Genomic DNA, 24,297 nt, shown 5'->3' on the forward strand with positions numbered 1-24,297 from the left:
ATTAAATTCTCCTTCCAGTTTCCCCCTCTATGTCTATCACTTGTTCAACCTGGAGAAAGAAAATGTGTATCGTTAAGCAGCAGGAAAAGTGTCAGATCCCGATCTGCCAAAAAAAAAAAAAAAAAGTGCTTACCAACACGAGGGATTCCAGAAACACAAACCTACCTGGAGAGAGAGAAAAAAAAAAAAAACTGTGCTAAAATTCACTTTAAAATTTAATACAAAAAATGAGAACCACCACCTCAAAATGGTAGAGCCTCAGCTTGCCAAGTTAAGTGACTTATGACACTCTGGGGCTGGGCACGGTGGCAGCCTCCTTGGATTTGCAAGGAGAAAGAAGTTTTTTTTCCTAGAGAATCAGTGTTCTCAGTGGGGAGGACAGTGTGCTTTTCAAGGATGGAATGAAGAGCTGCCCTCTCTCTTTAGCTGTATCAGATGATGGAATTTTAAGAATTTAAGACTGACCAAGAGTTAGTCTGAGAAAAGCAGGGAGGCTGTAAAGAAACCCTTATGGGGGTAACTTTATCCAGTCGGGGCAGATAAATCAGCAAGGACAACCTTTCCCATGACCTTCCCACCTCTTTCTTTCCTACAGTATTTCCCCACATTCTCTTCGGAAGGAATTTGCTCGTTAATCGATGTCTCCTTTTATTTCGAAGATGTATTTAAAGGAAGTATGAAGAGAAAGGTATATATGCAGAGGTACACACAGGCAATAAGCAAACTATAGCAATAAGCACCAGCTCTTATCTATCCTGTGGTGAAAAGCCTCTGGTGAGTTTAAAACCCCTATCACAAAGCCTATCTCTGCAGAAGGCAAAAATTCTACCAGTAGTGTAAATCCTATTGGCTCATCAATGAAACAATTATGTCAATTAGGATTCCTTTATAACAAAATGAACTATCCATACTCCTCTAAATCTCTTATGTTCCAGTATACACTTTACCCCTGATAACGTGGGGGTTTGGGCGTGGACACTCCGAACAGTCACCAATTCACACAGAATTGTTGACATCCTCCAAACTTAACTACTAATAGTCTACTGTTGACCAGAAGTCTTATGATAACATAAACACTTGATTGACACATATTTTGTATGTTATATGCATGATATACTGCATTCTTACAATGAAGTCAGCTGGAGAAAATATTATTTAAAAAATCATAAGGAAAATACATTTACAGTCCTATACTGTATTTATCCAAACAAAACAAAACAAAACAAAATTGTGTCCAAGTGGACCCGCACAATTCAAACCATGTTGTTCAAGGGTCAACTGTTTTTCTTCTTTTCTTGTTGTTTTTTTTTTTAAGATTTTATTTATTTACTTATTTGAGAGAGAAGCAGGGCGGTGGAGAGGAGCAGAGGGAGAGGGACAAGCTGACTCTGCATTGAGTGCGGAGCCTGACGTGGGGCTCGATCCTATGACCCTGAGATCATGACCTGAGCTGAAATCCAGAGTCGGACGCTCAACTGACTGAGCCACCCAGGTGCCCCCGTATTTTAAAAAGATGGAATGGTTTTACGCAGTATATAGAATCCTGGGGTAAGAGTCATGTTAATGATGATTTCACAAAGGGCTAAGCACCTGAGACCCATTCCTGTTGCTCTTGGCACAGAGGGTCCCCACCAGCACCCCAGTCTGCAGTTTCCATGGTCACGGTCAGACATGCAGCCCTTGACTGACAGGTCACAACACAGTTTTCCAGAACAGCACTATCCCAAGGATGGAGAATCATGGCCACACAGGACTCTGCCTGAGGGGGTGGGCCATCACGCAGGTGGCGCCGGCCTTACCTTTGCTTCCTCCTTTCTTCTTTGTAACAAGAAAGAGTCCTTGCCTCAGTGACGTCGAGTTTTAAAAGCACACTACTTATTTTGTAATAGGAGAATGTCAGCCCACGAAATCTGGAGCACTTACCCTTCTAGCTGCTCCTCTCCTAAGATCTGGCGAAGGTTTTTTAGGAAGGACAAGGAGACCAAGGCATGGGAATGGCGGATCTTCACGTAGCCTGTCACCACCTCGATGAGCCCCATGAAGTTCTCCAGTTCTGAGGCGATGTTATCTGCGTGAGGAGGGGGCCGTGTTAGTGAGCATGACTCGGTTTCTCGCAAACACGTCTGGAGAATGATTCCGTGGCGGGTCTTGGTGCAGGACCCGCCATCCCTGTCAAAAATGTACTACCCTGGGCTTGACTTTCAACAACCTCTCCCGGGACAGGGCCCCTCAGGGGCCGGGGAAGGAGACTTTCTAGAAGGCTGGGTACTGCAGCTCCCAGGCTGATTAACCGAATGTAAAATCATAAATACCAGACTGCCAATTAGCTAAGGCTGACAAATCTAGGGAACGTCTTTTAATACGCTCTGTCAACAGACAGCACTGCCTCCACAGGAGGGCATGACTAAATAAACAACATTTTCTCGGTCTCATTAGGAACTGCCTTTGCTGCATTTCCAGTTCCTAAGATACAGGGATCTATATTTAAAGAGTCCGTCTTACCAAGACTGGGAGAACACACACCAAAATGTTAACACACCAGGTTATCTGCTCTGCTGATTTTTCAAAATTCGTTTCTGTGCTTCTAAGTTTTCTACAATGCACACGTATGATTTTCGTAACGAGAGGACAGTTGGAAAAATAGTTGCTACTACTACGTATGTGAAAACAACGTAATATATACACACTGTCTTTCTCATCATCCTGTTTAGCCTGTCTTTTCCTCATAGTAAAAAAGAACATAAACTTCGGTTCGACTTATGCCAAAATTACAATAAATACTATAATGAATTGGATATGGTCCAACTAATGGGATTTTATTGCATATGATTTGTTGAAGGCTTATTTAATGAGAGGTTCTATTTTGCTTTGAACTGATAAAAATAAAAGAATAAGGATGCTATCTTGGAGGGCTGGGGACTATGCTTATTGTAGAGTTTAATGGTTTTCTAGGAGAAATTCAAGTTATAAACACCAGAAGTTGCCTGTGGTTGATATTTCAAGGAAAAGATCCTGAATTTTAAATGCGGGCAGGATGGATGCCTGTTAGTCGAGGCTGGGTATGTCCTTTTCAATGAGATGTCTTATCACCCTACATCCAGCTGATATCTCCCACTGGACTTAAACAAGAAGGCACATTTCATCACCACACATGAATAAGTACCAATTCCTTCTCAAATTCTACTTCTCCATGGATTTAATTCATGGATTAAAGGCTTATCTTCAGGATATGAAAATTTTAAGAAAAAGAAGAGTTAGGTACTTAAAAGGTATGTTCTAGGGGATGAGGGCATCTTTTCAAAAATTAAGAAATCTAGTAAGAGCAAAAGGAATAAAACTTCATTATTTATTCATTTATTATTATTATTTTTTAAGTAAGCTCCATGCCCAGCATGGAGCCGAATGCCAGGCTCAAACTCATGACCCTGAGATCAACACCTGAGCTGAGATCCACAGTCGGACGCTTAACCTGCTGAGCCACCCAGGTGCCCCAGGAATAAAACTGTAGAAGCACCATGAGGGTAAGAGAGCTCTAGCTGTATGAAAGCAAAGTTATCTCTGTGGTGGAGGGGTGAGAGGGGTTCTGGAAAATGAGGAGTACCTAAAGATCCAAAAGGACTGAACACAAATGTGTTTCTGCCATCTCTAAACCATAAGAGCATGCTCACTCACCAAACAAACAGTATTAAGGAACAGTAAATCCACAGAATAAATAAATTAGTCATCCCCCCCCCCCCCCAGCCCACGCCAACTTGCAAAAATTTCTCCACAAAAGGATTTAGGGAAAAAAAGTCCTTTCAACCTCAAGGTCTTCTCACTACTTTTATTCTAGGTTATGGAACAGTCATAGGTACCTTGACCAAGTGGTCCCAGTGGTGGAGAATTTAAGGCTAGAAGCCATTGTCAGTTAAAGCTCAGAAGTGAAAATATCACAGAATAAGTCCATGAGTAATGCTTTTGCACACATGCAATTACCAGGAACACCGTCTACTACAAATGATGGTGATCCTACCGGGGTGAGGATCGAAGCTTTAAATATGTGATGACACACACTATTTTTTTTTTTTTTTTTGCTCTCCAAAGAAAATTTGGAGATTAACCACTCTTTGGACTTAATAAAATATTAAAGGGGTATCATTAAACTGTTCCCTTTGCACAGTCTCCTGGGTACCTCCCAAGTAACCAAAACTCTTTGGACTTGAAGCCCTGTGGCCCTGGTCCAGCTGGAGGCTGCTGAGTCACACTTTTGATCCACCAGCGTCTTCTGGGGCCTGTGTGTGTTGGGACGTGCATCTCCTGCGTAAGACAAGGCTAACAGAAACATGAGTGATGACCCAGGGCGTGAATAAACGCCGAGCCAATGGCTGCAAAATAGACTGCCTTTCAATCTGGGTTTGTGTGTGTGTGTGTGTGTGTGTGTCTGTTTTTAATCTTTGAGGGAAACTCAAAAAAGAGGTGTTGAGCATGAGGCTTATGCCCCATGTTGTTTTTCTAGGCCCAGGCTTCAGTTGTGAGTCATGGATGGGAAGGAAAAGCATCAACAAAAGAAAACCAAGAGATCCAGCCCTCTCTTCCAGGAGGACGGAATACTTACTGCCTCGGCGGATATTAATGAGCAAATTGCCCTTGAAGATGGTGCATCCTTGGAGCATTTGAGCAGAGGTAACAGAATCAATGGTTTTTGTTTTCTTTTCTTCCTCACAGACCTTGGGGCAAGGACCTTCACAAGGGATGCAGTACATGCTGTTGAAGATAAAGAATCAACCAAAAACACAGAGAACTGAGTCAGGCTCCTTGCATTTAAAAAAAAAAAAAAATCATGAAGACACCCTTTTATTCTAAGTTGTTTTTGCAGTACACATTACCAAAAGCAACTGTTTTGAAGCATTCAAGTGGGCACACCATATCTCATCCCGAAGCCACCCAGGATCAGCCATTCGAATTGCAACCAAAAGAAGAAAGTGCCTACAAAGGAAAAGCGTGCCTCTTGTTTCCAGACAAAATATGTGATGCATCCTTGAAGCATGTGTGTATCAGAGGCTGTCGGCTGGGGAGCCAGCTGGTTCCATGTGGGAGAAACAGCCTTGAAGGAAGGACACAGTAGTGTCTCCCGAGGAAAACGGGGCTGCTCTCTAGTGTTGTGGCCTTGCCCGGCACACCCCGGAGGGGGGCAGCTGGGAGACTGGACTGGGACAGCAAAGGGACAAGCGGGGTCTCTGCCACTAACAGGAGTCTCGCTCTCACCACCAGCATCCCAGCAAAACCCAGCAAGGAATTCCAAAGTACATGTGGAATAACACAGATCCATTATTTTCTTGCTAACGTACAACTGAAATGATTTCTTTTTTTTTTTTAACTGAAATTATTTCTTGACAGTGTTTTGCAGAAACTTGTAAATCGACTGAAATGTTGTTTTCGTTGCATATGCGCTGAAAGCAAGGAACTTCCATGACTTTGTAATGAACTCCTGTTTCAAATGCTACATCCCAAACGAGCTGCAGGACCACCAGGAATCAGGAATCAGTGAGACTGGCACTTCTCCTGCTTACCTACCATTATTAATTTAAGAAATCGTGGACAAAACGCTAATCTGGCTGCCGAACCACAGACCAAGGATCAAAGTCGGGTTGATTTCCAAACAAATGATACCGCCTCTGTCATGTGTGTGTGTTATAAACAGGACGGTGAATTGGGAAGCCAGGTGTACTGACATTATTGTTCTTGAATGATCTTTTAAACTTCATTAAGGTAAATAAAAAACATTCAAGAAAATACTGTAAATGATAGCTTACGTGAAAGTTTGTTTTTTTAATGAAACCTTCTGCCTATCTAAGGCAAAGATGCAGGGATTTGTTTTCTTTACAAACTTACAGGTAAACAAAATTTCCCTGCTATTTTCCTATTTCTTGTGGGGAGAATGACAGGGAAGGTTTCCCAAGGAACTGGGCCAATCACAGAAGGGAAGATTTCTCTTTCCTGTAACATCATACTCAACCTTCTCTATGGGTAATAGCTTCTCTTCAGCACTTTTTGGTTTTGTTTTTTATTCTAATTTATCTACATACCATTTAATGCCTCCATCCTCCTTCTTTAAAAAACTTTTTATCCTGAAATATTCACAGAAAGTTACAAAGAGTATTTTTCCCCTGTACCCTTCCCCTAGTTTCCCCTAATGGTGACATCTTACATAACTATAATGGAATATCAAACCCAGGAAATTAACACTGGTACAATATATGTCTAATTCCGTGTCACCTTATATCTCTTATGTGATCTTCACGTGGTCAAGATACAGAAGTACTTTAGGAAGATCTCCCGTAGAGCCACCCCCTATCCTCATATCCCTAACTGTGTCCTGGCAATCCCTAATCTATATTCCATCACTGCAATTTTGTCATTTTGAGACTGTTATATAAATGGAGTTCTATAGTATGTGACCTTTTGAGATCGGCTTTTTTTTCCCCCCACACAGTATAATGTCCTTGAGATCTATCCCAAGCTGTTGTGTATTTCAACAGTCTGCTCTTTTTTATGGCTGAATAATAGTCCATGGTATGGATGTACCACAGTCTGTTTAACCATTTACCTACTGTAGAACATCTGAGCTGTTTTTTTGGCTATTACAAATGGAGCTGCTGTGAACAACTGTGTACGTGTTGTTACGTGGACATATATTTTCATTTCTCTGGGAGGAGTGTCCACGAGTATGACTTCTAGGTCATGATGTTAAGTGTATGTTTAGCTTTCCCCGACATTTTATTCAAATAGCAATTTCTGAACCAAACACCTTTACTAAAATGTCTAGGAATCATCTAGCACTTCAAAAAAATGTTTTTCTAAGGAAGTGTTCTGATTACATGTTTATAGATTAAGCTTCCTTGAATCCATTTGGGTACAGGGAGGGTATAAACAGTATTAATAAATATTTTAAACTCAGTGCCAAATAGGTCTTAAAGGTTGAGGGTGGTATTTATTCTTTCTTGACGGTGTTTTATTTTAAAATAGAAGAGGTACATCTGTAGCTTTGAACAGACTATAAGAACCGGTAGGGAATAAAACAGCTCAGTTCTTTGAAAATGCACTGCAGTGGGAGAAACAACACCGCTGAAATGCATAGCACTCCCCTCCTGCTGGTCCACTACATCACAGGACAACGTATCCCCAGGACAAAGATGGTACTACCCCCACTTCATGCACCAGCTGTCCCATCTCTCCTCCCACCCCCAGGAGAAACTGTGGCTGAGCCTCATCTGGGTTCTAGGCTTGGCCCAGGGTACTGGGAAAGCCCTCCTAAGTCCTAAGGCTACCAATAAACTGTGAGTAAAATGTGGTTGACTTATTCTGGGTGGACTATGTATACTTTACAGTTCACTGGGGAATCCTTGGCATACTTATCTTTTAAAAAAGTATTCGGGATAATTTTTATTATTATAATAGTAAAGACATTATAACAGGTGGAAAGTTGTTCTGTGTCTAATATTATGAAAGAATGTGAGTTTTATCTGTGGTTTGAAGATGAAGGAAGCATCTGGCCCACTGCCACTAAACTGTTCTTTCCTAAGAGTTCTCTGCTCTACCTAGAGGAGGGATGAACTACCCCAAGCCTCTGGTCTTTTGCTTCCAGGGCTATAGTTCTGTATTTTATAACACTGCCACTATTGCTTTCTCAAAAACATAAACCAACAAAAAATTTACAGAAGCCCAGCCGACATACACCAGAGGGATGCTTTTTGCTGTAAAGAACCTCTTTGCTTCCCAAGTGAAGTCTCAATGTTCGGAAAGAAAATGAGAGAGACAGAGGAAACTGAGAGAAGGGGGTGTCGAGGAAGAGAGAGAGAGGAGCAGGTGCTGATGGAAACACAGGTTACTTTAAGCTCCTGGTTACTCTTCGTGGCAGCTAGTGAGGGCACAGGACGGAGTGTGTGCTAACAGACTTTTGGGTCTGCTTGCTGCGTCAAGGACGCTGTTCGGGGCTTGGCTCGTCTTCTCTCCTGCACTCCCCAAGACTTCACAGAGCTGGTGCTCAGTGGCCCCAGGGATGGGACAACCTAAACGTACAGTCCTCCCAGGTCTACCCCACACCTGCTTGGCAGGCAGCCTGGGAAGTGCAGGGAGGGGAGACTGCGACCTCCAGGTACCTAGGCTAGCAAGCCGGGCACTTAATTTCAAATGGCCAGGCAGCAGGCTTCCAAAACACAACATAAAACAAACTGATTATTTTTTTGGGGGGGGGGGGGAGTGGACTTGTCCCTCTATAGAATCTCATATAAAATGTCAGTTATGCCAGCCCATGGGAGTGGACCCATGGCCCTTAACCTCCCCGGGCGGTCCAGACGCAACAAGGGCAGCGCCAACGTTGCCATTCCTTGGGGGGTCGGGGGGTGGTGGTGCTGCACGACTGACCTCTGACTGCCGTTCCGGATGAACCCCGAGGGGCACTCCTGCATGCACTCGCCGTCGTGGATCACGAACCCCTCGGAGTCGCTGCTCTCGGCACTGGGGATGTTGGCGCAGAAGTCGCGGTCCACGCAGCGCCAGCCCTCGAAGCGGTAGGTGTTGGGCGGGCAGGTGGGCACGCAGACGCCCGCGTAGTAGTAATGCCTGCACGCCACGCAGGCCGTGTCGTTGTCGGGGGCACTGCAGCTGCCCAGACACTCGGGGTGACAGCACTCGTTGTTCTCGGTGCACGCCCGCTTCCCGCACGCGCTCGGGCACACTGTGGGGGCGGAGGGGACAGCAGGTGAGACTGCGGTGGTGGTGGTGGGGGTTGGGGCGGGGGTTGGACGGCCTCCTCCGGGCCCGGCCTGCTTTGTCCCGGGTCACCGGCCACCCCGGACCAGATCGCCCCCGTGACAGACAACCGCCCACCCACGAAATCCCCAGACGGAGCATCACAGGGCTCTGCAGCCCGCCGCAGGCTCGCACGGGCAATGCTGCAGACCACAGTCACAGTTTCACGAAGGTGGGGAGAAAATACTCTGCATTTCCAGTCCAGCCTCTCCTATTTACTCCCCGTGTGCTCCTGATGACTCATTAGCTTCTCTGACCTTGACCTTCCCTTTTCACATCTATAAAATGGGGGTAGTAATATCCACATTAGAGGTTTGCCTGAGGCCAACATGAGAATGCAGTAGCCCTATGAGAACAATACGGCGTATTATTCCTTTTAAAAGCATTATGTGCTGTTCCTTCTGCATTTTGAATGTGTTCCTTGAAATACCTTGAAAAGCCTTAGTGTGCAGAAATGATTATTTAAAAATTATCTTATCATATATGTTATTACAAGTATTTTAAAATCGTTCAAAAAGCCGTTTATTTTAAAAATGATGAAACTGGAATATAGTAAAGATGATACTATTCGGGTTTACAAAAGGGCTTTAGAAAAAGCCTGTGTATGCTTGTAGACCAAAGGTCTTACTCCAAAAAATGATGGTATTAACTTATTCACAGAGCCTAACCTATTATATAACCAACAAGTCCCTGCATCTGATTGTCATTCTCAAATACAAAAAACAAAAAAACAAAGGGTGGTGGGCAGAGTCTCTGAGCCCAGAGGACTCATAGCGTATTAGAAACCCTCTCCTTTGAGCCACTCTGCTAAACTTAAGTGAAAGAAGTGTCTAAAAAGCAGAGCTCCACAATTCATGTCCCAAGTAGATGAGCTGGCATTTTATTTCCATAACAACGATGTAATGATCACACTCTGTGGGGCTGTTAGCCTCACTAGCAAATAAAGTATAAATCAACAAAATACGAAATCTGGTTTGCATTATATGTTTCCTGCTTTTTCTGAAACAAACACAAAATTATTTAAATATGTATAATAAATGAAAATATATAGGACGTCTAGTCCATCTGCCCCAAATAACTTCTTTATCAATACCTTCATGTGGATCCCCCCAGGTCCCTTTCTATGCATGTGAATATACATATAAATATCTACAAAAAGGAACAAGCCATCCTGAAACTATTTTTTGGCATAATATACTATGAATTCCATAATCACTTAACAGCCGCATTGCATCTCACAGTATAGTGTAAGTTATAACCTGTCTCCTACTATGAGACATTTTGTTTACTCCTAACATTTTATTATTACAATGAACACTGCGATCTTCATGAGAATCCTTAATTATTTCCTGAGGATCAATTTCCAGGATTGATCTCGCCAGATCAAACTATCCTCTGGAAAGTTTTTACCAATTTACACCCCACGAACTGCATCCAAGAGTTCCTACTTTACTGCAAAAAGGTGAATTTCAGAACTTGGACATTCAAATGAACACTGTCACCTCTGAAGAAAACAGATAAATTCTCATGATACTGTCAAGCTTCTTAAAATAATTTTGCAATTTTCACCTTTGAAATTATCCTTTGGCAGAGACCATAGGCTGCCTTCCATTATTTATTCTTTTTATCTATTTTGGTAATAGAACCTTGATTTTTAATTGGGCATTTGGCCACCTGGCTAGATATTATATCTCTTAGCCTCTCTTGTAGCTAGAAGTGATGTATGTCCCAGCCAGTGAGATATAAGAAAACTTTTTTGGCTGGTACTTACTGGAAGATTCCTTAAAACAGAGTGAGCATGCCCTTGCTCCTTGCCGGCTGGAATGCAAGAGCAATGCATCAAGCTCAAGCAGCTATCCTGGACATGAGGTAGCCCACTAAGAAGGTGGAGTAAGATAAAAGGATCTTGGTCCCCCAAAAGGCTAACCCTGTACTGCTTACCTCTAGGCTTGTCTATATGAGAGAGAAATAAACTTTTATCTTATTTATGTGCCTGCTATTCGTTAGACCCAACTGGAAAAATCCTGAGACACACCTTCAGAGCTACTTATAAGCAAAGAAGAAAACCATTCCTGTTGGTTTATATCACTTTTGTTTACCAGAATTGCCTCAATGACTTCTGGCTATTTCCAGAAACTGAGCTACCCAAAAAATAACAAGGAGTAAATATCTCTAAGCACACCAAAGAAGTATGTTATAGATAGGAGTTGCAAAAATGTGGTGATACATATATTGTCCACCAAGGTGATCATCTTGAGGAGGGTAACGCTAATTTGAATTTACAAGCCTAGCGTTATTTGTAGTAAACATACATAGACACACACACACGAGTGCGTGCACTCTCTCTACCATCAGATCTCATACGTGAAGACATCTAATATTATCAAATAGATTCAATGACTATTTAATTTCAAATATACCCATTATGGAAGTTAACTTCAAGGCTCAAGATCTAAAGAAACAAATAAATTGTGTATCTTTTAGTTCAGGTTTTAAAGTAGTAACGGGAACATAAGTCCATTTACCCTTTCGTTGTCGATGCATTTAGCAAGTGTTTATTTAGCAACGTGCCACACCTGTGTGCTAGACCCTGCCCTCAAGGAATGGGCAATATGCCAGATAAGTACAGGCTTGAGTGGAGGTTCATGGCATGCCCTGGGCATCAGGGACGGTTTGGAAGAGATGCTGAGGCTGGAGCTGAAAGATGAAAGACGAGGAGGATAAGAATAAAGAATAACACAGAGGAAATCACACGTAAATGTGTGTAAAGGCAATCCAGTCACTGTGGTGGGAGGACTGGGTGCCCGTGAAGATAGCAGGAGGCTAGTCGCCAACTGGTGGGTGATGGGCATCACTGAAGATTTTCGGCAGGGGAGGAGCAACACGGTCAGATTTTCATATTGGAGAGGTCATCGGCAGCAGCACAGAGGGTACCACGACCAGAGGGGGCTGAGCTGACAGAAGAGGGATCAGGTGAGGGGAGAGGAGAGACACAGCCTTGTTATGTTGCCCCTACGAGGTTTCTGTAATATAATAGACCCCTGGGTTCATGTGGTTAACATGAAACTGGCTGAAGAACCCTGTGTTCAGAGTCTCGAGTGTGAGCAGGAGCCAGCTGCGCTGAGCGCACACCCCACTCGGAGCACTGAAGTCCCCGGCCATCAGCCACCACCATGCTTTGTGATTGGAGGAAGGGAAAATTGATGAAGAATCTCACGATCACCAACAGAGACTAATGGGGGCCAATATCTGCTTGCCAAGCCCCCTTTCCCTCACTTATAATTTAAGTAACATGCTATATAAAAATCATAAGCGGCAGGCAATAATATTAAATAGTACTAAAAACTCGAGAGCATTTAAAAGAATAGAAAAAAATATCCCTGTGCACTCGCTGGGAATCAGCTATACCCACATGAAATGTTGGGCATCTCCACCAGGAGAAAGAAAAAAGAAATCCCCCAAACCTGACAAAGTATCTGCAGATGTATTTTGCATTCCATTCCCCATTCCGATGGAAACGGCATCTCTGGGCAGCGGTCCCCCGAGACCCTTCAAAGGCGTGTGTTACGTGGAAATGCACGGTCAGTCAGTTCTTGCCACAAGCAGCATGCAGGCTGGGGAATTAGGGTTTTGTTTTGGCAAGGAGAGCTCCTTCAGAAGGAATTTCAGCAAAGCTTAAATTAGGTAAAATCATGTTATTTATAAGCAGAACAATTCCTCTTATAGGGATCACAAATCAAGGGGTTCCTTTATGGTACGTGATCCAAACTGCCCGACACCTATCGACTACTCGAGGGGAATAAGAATGGAGTGTGATGGGGGGTGGGGAGAAAGGAGAGGTGACCTGTTTGCTAGAGGACAAACTCTGTAAATAAGAGACTGCTCCAGGGACAGAAGCTGGTGTTCCCCTGGCCAGAGCAGAACCCGAGGATTCTGGGAGGCAGGAGAACACGCGGGAAATTCAGGATTAGAGAGTCCTGGAGTCAGCCCCAGAAGCCTGCTGTAAATTTTGTCTCATCTCAATGTATATAAATATTATTAGTGTTTAGGACTATTAAGGGATTTCTCGAAAAGCCCCGGGCAGTACGTCTCGCCAGCAGATGGATGGCTTCTCCATACAAACGCCAGAACTTAAAATTTAGTACAGTTACCAAATTTCCAACTACAGAGCTATGGGAGAAAGGAAGGGGACCTCTTTCCTGGCTTCCACAAAGAAGGAGCACACCTAATGTGATTAAAGGCATTTCTGCTTTTCAAAATAAAAGAAAAATGAAAGCTGCTATAAACTACAAATATACAGGGGGAAAAGCAAATTTATTTTGCCCACGAGATCCTTCTACTCATTGGAATTCTTAGAATGACCAACAATGAAAACCAAAACCGATCTAAATTGTTGGAAAAGCTAACGGCATGTCCCACGTCTATCACTAAAAGGATTGATTTGGGGGTCACAGTCACATAAAAATGAGGCGCTGCATATAAAAGCTCATTCTCTTCATTTTTGGGGGACAGGAAGTAGGGGACAGGAAATAAGTCACACATCAGCCTTACTCCCTCCCCCTCCCCAGTGTCCTTATATTCACTAAGTTCTTTCTAAGTTTTTTTTTAAACATTTATTTTTGTTCTTGCCAGGGAGTTCCTTAACAATCTTTACTCAAGAGCAACCATTTTTAAAAGCATATGATTATAAAGTGTTCTGTTGGAAGAGAAGGTGGAGAACTCAGCCTCTTCTCAGGGAACAAAAAATGGAAAGGGGGCCAACTTGAGTCACAATTTTATCCCAACTAATTTCTAAAGAATAGAAATAAGTTCATGGATGTTCGAATGAGGTCAAGCTTCTAACTCAAAACACAGGCTAGTTTCGAGACATCTTAGTTATTTCTGGGCTACCCTAAGTGACACCACTGTTCCATATGAAAAAAAGGGATGTCTTTCCTAATTGACAGGCATCGTTATGCATAAAGGTGAACCGCCGCTAACTCCAGGAAAGTGCACTTCAGCTCCAAAGTGCATCAGGGACATAAAGGGGCCAGAGAAATTTTACGGTTTTCTTGTCCTGTCAGGGGAGGAGGTGACTCCATCAGATACCAGGGGTGAGGGGCGTGGGGGGCGGGGAAGGACCACAGCTGGGTCAGCTGAATGCCCAAGTCCACTCAAGGCTGTCAGCATTGTCCTCCAGGAAGCACTTAGCCACAGGTGAGGGGATGAGAAAGGCTCCCTTCATTAAATATCAGCCTTACGAGCCAGGCCCTAGGCTAGGTCCTGCAGACAGGCAAGCACAAGACAGCCAGCCCCCCCCCGGGGGGGGGGGGCTCCCCACCCTGAGGGCGGGCAATGGGAGTACCAAGAGGGGCAAGCAAAGGACCAGTGAGGAGGGCCTTCCTGGAGAAGGGACTGCCAGGCCCAAGCTTGAAAAGCCAGCAGGAGCTAGCCAGGTACATGGGTGTTGGCAGGGCTGATGGGGAGCACGGGCCAAGAGGACCAGACTCAGAGTGAACGTGTGACTGACTGGACCGGAGGGGTGCAGGAGACAGGAAAGATGGTGAGACCAGCGGCAGAGAAAACCTACGAGTAGGAGTTTGGACTACTCTTAAAAAGGAAAGGGATGCTATTTAAGGATTCTAAGCAGGGTGTCACATGAGCAGATATACATTTTAGAGGGATCACTCTGGCTGCTGAGTGGAAAACAGAATGGACGGTGACCCATGGAGCAGAGTCACGGTAGCCATCTCTGTGAGCCATGATGGTGGTCCAGATCAGGGAGGCGGTGATGCAGGTCAGGGGGAGCCGGCAGATGCAAGATACATCTGGAGAATGTGGGAAGTGTGGCCAGCTTTTGTTTTTGGAGGGACAGAGAAAGATTGGTTCAGTTCGAGATGTGTTGCTTGGTGTACACCGGATCCTCTCACCCTGTAAAATCATCTTCAGTCTGTCCTCCCTTTTATCCACACGCACATACTCCTCCCCACCTATCACCCCAAGCAAAGACCTCTATCAACGGGAGCAAAGTGGTGAGGAACATCAAGGCTTCTCCGGCTCAGGGAGGGCTGCTATATTTTATCCTAGTGTATTAGTCTGGAGTTCTCTAAGTAAGTCAGCTAGCATGGAAAAGCAGCCTTATGTGAAAACGCTTAGAAGCCGTGAAATAAAACTAAAATAATCCTTGTACAACTATATGTGAGCTAGATGCATACCTATGTGTGTATGTGTATGATGTATGTATATATAGCAAAGCACAATTTTCTGAAAATGAAGACAAGAAGAATCGACTGTTAAGTTTCCTGACATCCTGAGAACTGGCTAATGGAAAACTCCAGAGAACCACTGCCCAGAAATCCCAGGTGGAGCTTAAAACAACTCTCAGACAAGCTTCTGCCTGGAAAACTGTAAGCTGGTAAACCAAATCAGTTACCCATGGCAAAAGAAAGTTCAAGTGGGAACCCGTGTCTTAAATGTTCACAAAAGAAAGTCACATTTGCAACAATGCTTCTCCTCTCAATGCCCAAAGAAACCTCCTCCTGGGGCGCCTGGGTGGCTCAGTCGGTTAAGCGTCTGCCTTCGGTTCGGGTCACGATCCCAGGGTGCTGGGATCGAGCCCCGTATCGGGCTCCCTGCTTAGCGGGGAGTCTGATTCTCCCTCTGCCTCTCCCCCTGCTTGTGCTCTCTCTCTCTCTCTCAAATGAACAAATAAAATCTTAAAAAAAAAAAGAAGAAACCTCCTCTTGTGCTGGAGTAGCAGCCAGCCAGAGAGACATTTTCATGGTTAGAATCCTGAAGATACTTTGTCTTCTCTTTTTGGAACCAAAAGTATTCAGTGCACCCACTGAGAGGTTATGGTGAGAACCACGGCTTTGGGAATGTGCGCAGAGACAGAGAGAGGCCCGGGGAACAGAACTCACAGTGAGCACAGAAAGGCTGGTGAGCAAAAGAGGTGGGCCCCAGTTTTTGAACATAGTGTGCCTGAAAGCTCTCATTTTCTCCCAAATGTGTACGAAGGAGTTCCTCTTTGCAACCTGAAGAGGTTTTCAAGACCCGGTTCGGAGTCCACTTCTTTCCTAACAGGAAGGCCCCTAGACAAAGCATCCTTGTGTTAACATCTGAACTTTCTGAAATACTGAGGTTTGTAGAGGGTGGGCAAGAAGTTACAGACTTCTGCTCCTCACCACCCCCTCCTCCCCCACCCCCCCAGCTCCCCAGTTAACTGTCTTCTTTAATTTCCACTCTATCCTGCTTCGGAACATGCAATAGCAGAAGCTCTGAGGGCTGTAAGATCTGTCTTCAGTCTAGAAGCAACAAGTACTTACACAGTCATGTTCACCCCTGTCATCCAAGTACAGGGTCTTAGAGGGGAAAGGTAGTTTCAAGGTCAAGCACATCTCATGCTGGTCTCAGATACTTCTCTACAAAAACCTAGGTGAGCCTTCAAGCAATGTCTAGGGGGTTGGTTACCTTAGAGAAAGTGTTATTCCAACTGCCAGGTGGCAGCAACTTTGACCAAGTTGTTCTTTCCACCCAACAAGAACACCTTTTCTTCCCTGGCACGCTCCCCAGGCCGCATTCAGTTTGTCTGATACTCAGGGGAAGTAGAGGCTCTCTTCTTTACAGGTCAGACTTTCAAATACACAGGCTCAAAATTCTGAGACAGTTATCCTGGGCTCCCTCCGAGTGCCTTCCTCAGTCATAGCTCATGCAACACACATTAATACCATCGCTTCTAAACACCTGCCCCCAAACCTACTCTTAACACAGCAGAAGTAGTTGGGATGGTGTGGAATACGAGGGGACTAGGAGACCCACGGTGGTCTTCCATGACCAAGGCAGTATGCTTGGGGTGATCTCTGCATGATCTCTAAAATAACTATCATCATCACACTGAGACAGCTCATTCTGAGCTTCTCATTGCCGAAAACTCCTGTCTTCTTTTTCACAGTAATGGTTTGGGTCTCTCCTATATGGATGCAACTTTGATCTGAATACAGGTCTCTCTGTTAACATAAAGTTAACGTTCATGGGGGTATTTTCCACATGCTTGACAACCCATTCAGTACCTTATATACATTAATGTAATCTTCCTAGCAATCACACGGGGTATCATCATCCTCATTTGTAAATGACCGAGTGGAGGCACAGAGATTTAATCATTGTCGAGGGCTATTAACGGTCCACTTTAATCATTGTTAAGCTGTAAACGTGGGCTTGAAACCTAGATCTGCCAGACAGGGGGTGGCAGCCTCTTTACCCACTCTGTCCTGTGGTGGCACGATGTTTCAGCTGGTCTGTCGTCTACAAGGAAAGGGCTAAGGTGTCCTTCTCATGCCACTTTTCTTTTTAAGCATGCATCCATCAGGAAAAATATATATAAATCACAAGTCCTAGCACCCTTTTTTTCCGCCCTGAGGTGTAACAGTCAGAAGGAAGGACAAAATCCATGAAACATGACACGCTGGAAAAGGGGCAAGCGTCCAGGTGATATTAAGGAGATAACGTGTGCCCACTAAGCCTTCTTTGTTTATTGAGTTATAGCAAATAGAATCCTCAAGGACCTTTTTTCCAGCACAAGTTTGCAAGGCTGAGCCCTGTCTGGTTTATCATTAAATGTCACTGCTCAAGTTGCAACATGGAAGCAGCAGCTCCTACCGGGGAAGGCACTGAGTTAGCACATGTTCTATGGTGCAAATGCAACTCTATATACATGACTGTGCTATCGGGAAGCCAGACCAGCAAGGCCCAGGGAGCTCCGTGACCTGCAGAACCCATGTCAGCTAAATAAGTCTTACTCATGAGAGTAGATAACCAGAGTTCATTTTCTTCACCCATTCATCTGTCTCAGCAAGACTGAAAATTTGGTCATGGAGGAGGAAGAAAAAAACAAACAAACAGTTCTATGCCTTCCCCTAGGTCGGGCACATAAACACATATAATCAAGGCTTACACAAATAAGAAATAGTCAAGCTCCGAGACTAGACCTCACTGTCTAGTACACAAGGTAAGCCAAGAGGTCTGGGAAAACATTTCATACTGGCTACTGAATGCATCTGTGAATATTTCATTAATGAGCAAAAGAAATAATCATCTACAGACAGTGCCCATTGGGTCACTTAAGTCTCCAAGATCCAAGAAGTAGTGCTGGGCAGAGCATGGGGGAAAATGGGGAGAAAAAAAAAAAAAAAGAAAAAAAAAGCAAGCAAGAAACCCCAAAGGAGGAAAGTTACAGATAGCATCATTACTAAGTAAAACTTTCTAGTGCTAACTAATAAGACTAAAGAAAAAGCATCCATTGGTTGAAAGATACAATGCAGAATCACAAGGAATACCAAAACTAAGCGAGGAGTAGAAGGCAGATCAGGAATCCTCCTCTGGCTGAGCTGGTTTTGGTTTTTGTGGGCTATGTGATTTTTTTTTCTTCCTTTACACATTTTTTTGTAACAGCTTTATTGAGATATAACTCACACACAATTCACCCATTTAAAGTGTACAAATCGAGGGGCGCCTGGGTGGCTCAGTCCGTTAAGTGTCTGACTCTTGATTTTGGCTCAGGTCATGATCTCAGGGTCGTGAGATCGAGGCCCAGCAGCAGGCTCTGTGCTCAGTGGGGAGTCTGCTGAAGATTCTCTCTCTCCCTCCCCCTTTGCCCCTCCCCCCCATAAATAAATAAATCTTTTTTTTTTTTAAGATTTTTATTTATTTATTTGACAGAGAGAGACACAGCGAGAGAGGGAACACAAGCAGGGGGAGTGGGAGAGGGAGAAGCAGGCTTCCTGCAGAGCGGGGAGCCCGATGCGGGGCTCAATCCCAGGACCCCGGGGATCATGACCTGAGCCGAAGGCAGACGCCCAATGACTGAGCCACCCAGGCGCCCCTAAATAAGTCTTTTTAAAAATAAACTCATATTCAAAGCCTACATACAAATTTTGGGAGAGACAGTTTCAATGGGAAAAAAAAATCAAGGAAAAGGGGGGAAGACTTCAGGGGGCGAGGAAGACTATGCCAAGAACAGCCCATACCTGCTTCTCACCGTGGGAACACCAAGCGTCTGCCTCTTACATAACTCACACCCCCAACCTCCATCTTTTGTGTGTGTGTGTGTGTGTGTGTGTGTGTGTGAGTCTTTCACTGTCAAATGGGTGATTCTTTTGAAACCCTTCCCCAGCGCTGTAACCGCCAGGCATGAGCCCATAAAGACACCCATCACTTACTATTGCCCATCACAGATGCTTAAATGGACAGGGTGGAAAAAATATTCTTTTCACACACTTAAAAATTACTCCAAGTTATTTTAAATTTGGAACTGTTTGTATATTCCTTATAAGTTTATAAAACTCACACTGTCCCTCCATGACTAACTAAAGTGGAATTGAGAGAGTATTCTATATTTATAACTTGTCTGGTTGTTCGTGCTTACAGCCCTATTTCCACTCCCTGTTACTGTACACAGAGTTATGTGAGGTATTGTGGGCTCCTAAACTTTGCTGATTTCCTAACAAGGCAGGCCTGTGTCCCGTAGGGACAAATTGGGGGCTGTTTTGTCCAAGCGGAGGCCAAGCTCGGAGGGAGAGGCCTCCAGCTTTGTGGTTTTGGCTACAGCTCTTAAAACCGGTGTTAGGGCCCATTTCTGGGCAATCGCATGCCCTACTGGCGTTGACCAAGTTATCAATGCTCCTGATACATTGTTTATTGCACATACCCGTGAGGAGCTCCATGCTATAAAGCTGTGGTTACACATATCACTTCTTCCTACTCATTTTGGTAGATACTGTCCGTCCAAAAGGTGCTGCAACACCCCATGCAAAAGTTCCTTTCCACATACATAAACACTGACATCAATGTCATTTAGGTGAATTCACTGAACGTAACCACTTGCAGGGAAACTATGCTTCAGAGACCAACAGGCCATGTTTTGGACAAAACTCGTCAACAAGTGAACCATTTAACCAGGACACGGTGATAAATGCGTGAAGCACCTGCGGAGGTCGATTCCTACAGTATGTGTGCGTGTACACCTGCATACTATTGCATCATGGTGCAGCCTCCTCACAGGTGTGGAACAAATAAGCACGAACAGCTCTTCCGAAGCTGCCTCCTTGGGACGACACACACCTAGTTGAAGACCTCACAATTCTGCAAAGTCCTCTCAGGGTCCTCTTTTGGAAAATGCTTCCAGAGACCCCAGCACATTGTTTGAGACAGCCTCAAAAGTGGCACATCTTGTAAAAGGAAAGGGAAAATGGCCCCTGAACCCCTAAAGAAATTTTTCTTTCTTTCCTAATGTCAGAAGGAGAAATAGGTATCTCATCTAAGTTCTGGGGCTGCCAGTGAGGTTGGGTTTTTTGCCTCCCTCCTCCCCCCATCCCATTTCTTGGTCATTTGCAGTACCTCTTGAATTAACTGTCTTTCAATGTCTTTGGTCCAGTTTCTTGGGAGATTAAGTTTTTACTGATTATTTAAATTTGAGCCCTTCAAGATTTACATGCTTCTCATCTTATTTTTTATTTTTACTTTTTTGAGACAGCGGAGAGGGGAGGGACAGAAGGAGAGGGAGAGAGAGGATCCGAAGCAGGCTCCACGCCCAGCATGGAGCCCGACGCCCAGCACGGAGCCCGAGATCATGACCTGAGTCGGAATCAAGAGTTGGATGGCTAACTGACTGAGCCACCCAGGTGCCCCAAAGATGCATATGCTTTTTAAACACAGTGCTGTGGGCGCCTGGGTGGCTCAGTTGGTTAAGCGACTGCCTTCGGCTCAGGTCATGATCCTGGAGTCCCTGGATCGAGTCCCGCATCGGGCTCCCTGCTCAGCAAGGAGCCTGCTTCTCCCTCTGACCCTCCCCCCTCTCATGTGCTCTCTCTCTCTCATTCTCTCTGTCTCAAGTAAATAAATAAAATCTTTAAATAAAAAATAAAAAAAATAAATAAATAAACACAGTGCTGTACCTTGAAAAAAATTTTTTTAGGTGGCTTGAGAGAAAAATGCTCTCTCCTTCTGTAATGGAATCTACCTGAGGAGCATGGGTAGTAACAGTAGGCTTTTAATCATTTTACCTCTCCAGCTTCTCTGCTTTTTTCTCCTTTGATCCTGTTATTTCCCGACGGCGCACTTTTGGACTTGTAAACATCTATTTTAGAGCATATGTTATGCTACAACACCACGTTATTCTTTTCCACGATATAATCTGATTGCTGGCCCCGTTTCCCAAAGTTAAAGTATTTTTACTACTGTGGAAAAACCACAGAAGATGCACTAGACTTCCCAAGTACAGTAAGCTCTGTTATCGGGAAAGAAGGGGAACCGAGTGTCCCAGATGATCATACCTTCTGGTTCACAGAATTACCACATAAACCTTCTGAGGACCAGTCCCAGACAACTGACCCACAGAACACCTACACCCACAAAATTTCATCAAACTTTCATTTAATCTAGTTGATGATTCAAAAGTGCCTTGAAAAACATACAAATGTAGAATGTTGGGATGTCCTTGCAAAGATTATTATGCACATACAAAATCTAAAAAAAAACAAAAAACAAAACAAAGACACCCAAGCCAAAAATACCTTGTCATTCCCACAGAATTCCGTTGGTTTATATTTGATTTTGTTTAGTTCTTTATGGTTGTGGGTGATGGCGGTGGTGGTGGTTGGGGGAGGCAATAGTTTTGATAAAAATGTTATCACCCTTGCCAGAAAGCATTAAAAAGTGCTAAAATCCCATCTTGGCGATATAAATCCAGTCCTATTGGAAATTATCATTTTTGTCAGTTTCATGTGGGGAAAAATCTTTTTCTTTTTTTTAAAGATTTTATATATTTATTTGAAAGAGACAGGGAGAGACAGCAGGAGCAGGGGGAGGAAAGGGGCAGAGGCAGAGGCAGAGGCAGAAGCAGACTCCCCGCTGAGCAGGGAGCCTGATGCGGGGCTCGAACCCAGGACCCTGAGATCATGACCCGAGCCGAAGGCAGACGTTTAACTGACTGAACCACCCAGGAGTCCCTAGTGTGGGGAAAAATCTTGACTCTATACTTTGGAAAGGTTGATTCCAAGTTGAAGACTCCCCTTCGTCCAACTTTAAAAAAATTTTTTTTAACCCTCGTAGTTGAATTTCTTGGTTTATGGGGTTTTTTGGTAAGTGATCGATAAAACTGGGTTGAGCTGAAGTGCTAACTAGGCCTCTCATGTGTAAAATGCTAGTTGAAAGAGTGTGTTTCAGTTGTAAAAACCCCATGGAGATGGGCTCCCAGGTACCTTCTGCTTTTTCCAATTAAATAGGAAACCTCCGAGAGCATATTTCTATTTGATCTCTGAACCATTAAATATCTAGTATCATTTCTGGTTTTAGATAGTCAGCTTTTTCCCAGAGTACTATCCAAATTATAAAGTGAATTGTATTGCTGCAGGTCCAACATCACTTAGGGTTCTAAGAAAACTGGAATGTGAAGCAAAATATGGCAAGGCCTCACTGTTAGCTCTGAAAAGCAGGGTGCAAAGTTCAGGGGCTTTCCCCTTCAGACACTGCCACTCATGGGCCTGTCAATCATGGCAAACGACCTGACCACTGCGGGCCAGGCTGAAGGGATGATGGGCAGCAAACCCAGCGTGTGCTGGGAGACAGGTGGTTCTCTCTCCCCTTCCTGTCTGAGCAAATTTTCCCCCACCCCACATCTTTATCTTTTCACTGCCTCCCAAGCTCTCTCTGTTATATACCACAGTCTGATTTTCAGGCTTCGAAGGAATTTTCTTTGAGAGATGGAAGAACTTAACACTTAGGGCTAATTTTATTTTATTTTATTTTTTTGAAAGATTTTATTTATTTATTTGAGAGAGAATAAGATAGAGAGCATGAGAGGGGGGAGGGTCAGAGGGAGAAGCAGACTCCCTGCTGAGCAAGGAGCCCGATGCGGGACTCGATCCTGGGACTCCAGGATCATGACCTGAGCCAAAGGCAGTCGCTTAACCAACTGAGCCACCCAGGCGCCCAGGGCTAATTTTATTAAAACAAAACAAAACAAAAAAACAAGCAGGGCAGCTCTAACGTGCAAAACACAAATGAGGTTCCAAACTTGGAAACCACATCCAAGAATCATTCTTTCTTTCCATCCTTGGCCTGAAGACTGAGGCAATTTGCACAAAAAGTTCATAAACATAAAGGGGTCCAATTGCACTCAAGCCCCAGTGAGTATGAGTGTGCCCGCGAAGCCACATGTTTGGCATACCACGAGAGTGTATATATAAGGTTTACTTGCGAAAATGAAGGGATCAGGAAGACAGCAACTTCTAAAACACGTGACTGTGCTTCACAAGTCAACTTTTTAACCCTTTCCCGAAACACTGAAAACCCCAAACTGGCTAAGTTGCTTTAAAAAGAGAGAGAGAGAGAGAAAAGAAAAGGAACACTCTCAAGCACAAAGCTCTTCTTCAAAAATCTATCCAAAACCCTGAACTTGAAGAAACTGAAGACAGGGATCTGAAAACGTTAAAGAGTTATCTCTTCTTTGTCCTTCAAAGGAATAAGCTCCGTGGTAACTTCCTTGAACTCGATGTCACATCTGTCTCCTGAGTTCCTGGGGCATCCTCATTCCGAGCCAGAGGGCCTCGGAGGCCAGGGTGCGGGAGTCCCAACGCTCTGCTGCAAATCGGCGCACAGAATCCCTCCGGACCTGTTTGTGTCTTACAGAGAGAACAAGTACTGGCAAGGGACAAAAAAAGAACATGTTTTGCAAACAATCAGAGTGACCTGAAACCCAGGGTAAAGACTGAAGTCAGCATTCGTTCACTGCAGCTTGAGCCAGGCTCTGTGCAATGCTTGCTAAGTGGAGTGCCCTGAAGAAGGAAAAGGCTTCTTGGTTTCCCATTCACCCAGGAGAACCTCTCACCTAAGGCCACACTCCACCCCCAAGCGGGGCTGCCTGCCTTTGTCATGCTTCATTGCCTAGCTGGGAGCATCTCTGAAAGGAGATGAAAGCCCCAACGAGAGAGACATCGTTGTCTGGAGCTGAAAGCAACCCAGGAACAGGCCATCCAGTCGAACGTCTTCGCCTTCACTTGGCATGCACAGAAAAGGAAACGCAAAGGAAGCTCTGAGAGTCACACCACACAGGAGAGCTGGGCCCAGTACCCGGGTCTCCGGAGCTCCGAGCCCAGGGCCCCTGCCATACCGTGATGTGCTGTTCCTAGGCCCTACTGTACTGCAAAAAGAGGCATCTCTCAGACCTCTAAGACCACAAGACTCCTTTCAGGACAACCCACTCACACATCCCCTTTGGCACGGTTGGCAAATTTTTTTTTTAAACTTCTTTTTTAAAAGTAATCTCTACACCCAATGTGGGGCTCAAACTCACAACCTCGAGACCAAGAGGCGCCCGCTTCACCGACTGAGCCGGCTGGGTGCCCCGAGGTTGTAAATTTTGAGATGGATTATTTTCCCCCATTTTCCAATTCTGAACCTGCCTATTCAAGGTATTTTCCTTCCAATTGCACCTGTCCTACTCCACAAACTTATCTCTCGTGGTCTAAGTAA

The 24,297-nt window shown here is 44.4% G+C and overlaps 1 protein-coding gene across 1 annotated transcript in view; it reads right to left on the minus strand.

Annotated features, from left to right (window-relative positions):
* Positions 1-24,297, minus strand: part of IGF1R (insulin like growth factor 1 receptor) — a 291,551-nt gene that overhangs the window by 51,327 nt on the left and 215,927 nt on the right. The window contains exons 3-5 of the mRNA XM_032391239.1: positions 8,404-8,716; positions 4,595-4,743; positions 1,924-2,068 (exon numbers count right to left, since the gene is read on the minus strand). Coding sequence (XP_032247130.1) covers positions 1,924-2,068; positions 4,595-4,743; positions 8,404-8,716 — 607 coding nt within the window. The remainder of the gene's footprint in view (positions 1-1,923; positions 2,069-4,594; positions 4,744-8,403; positions 8,717-24,297) is intronic.

The sequence above is a fragment of the Phoca vitulina genome, unplaced genomic scaffold, assembly GCF_004348235.1.
Source record: "Phoca vitulina isolate PV1807 unplaced genomic scaffold, GSC_HSeal_1.0 scaffold61, whole genome shotgun sequence".
NCBI classification, from domain to species: domain Eukaryota; kingdom Metazoa; phylum Chordata; class Mammalia; order Carnivora; family Phocidae; genus Phoca; species Phoca vitulina.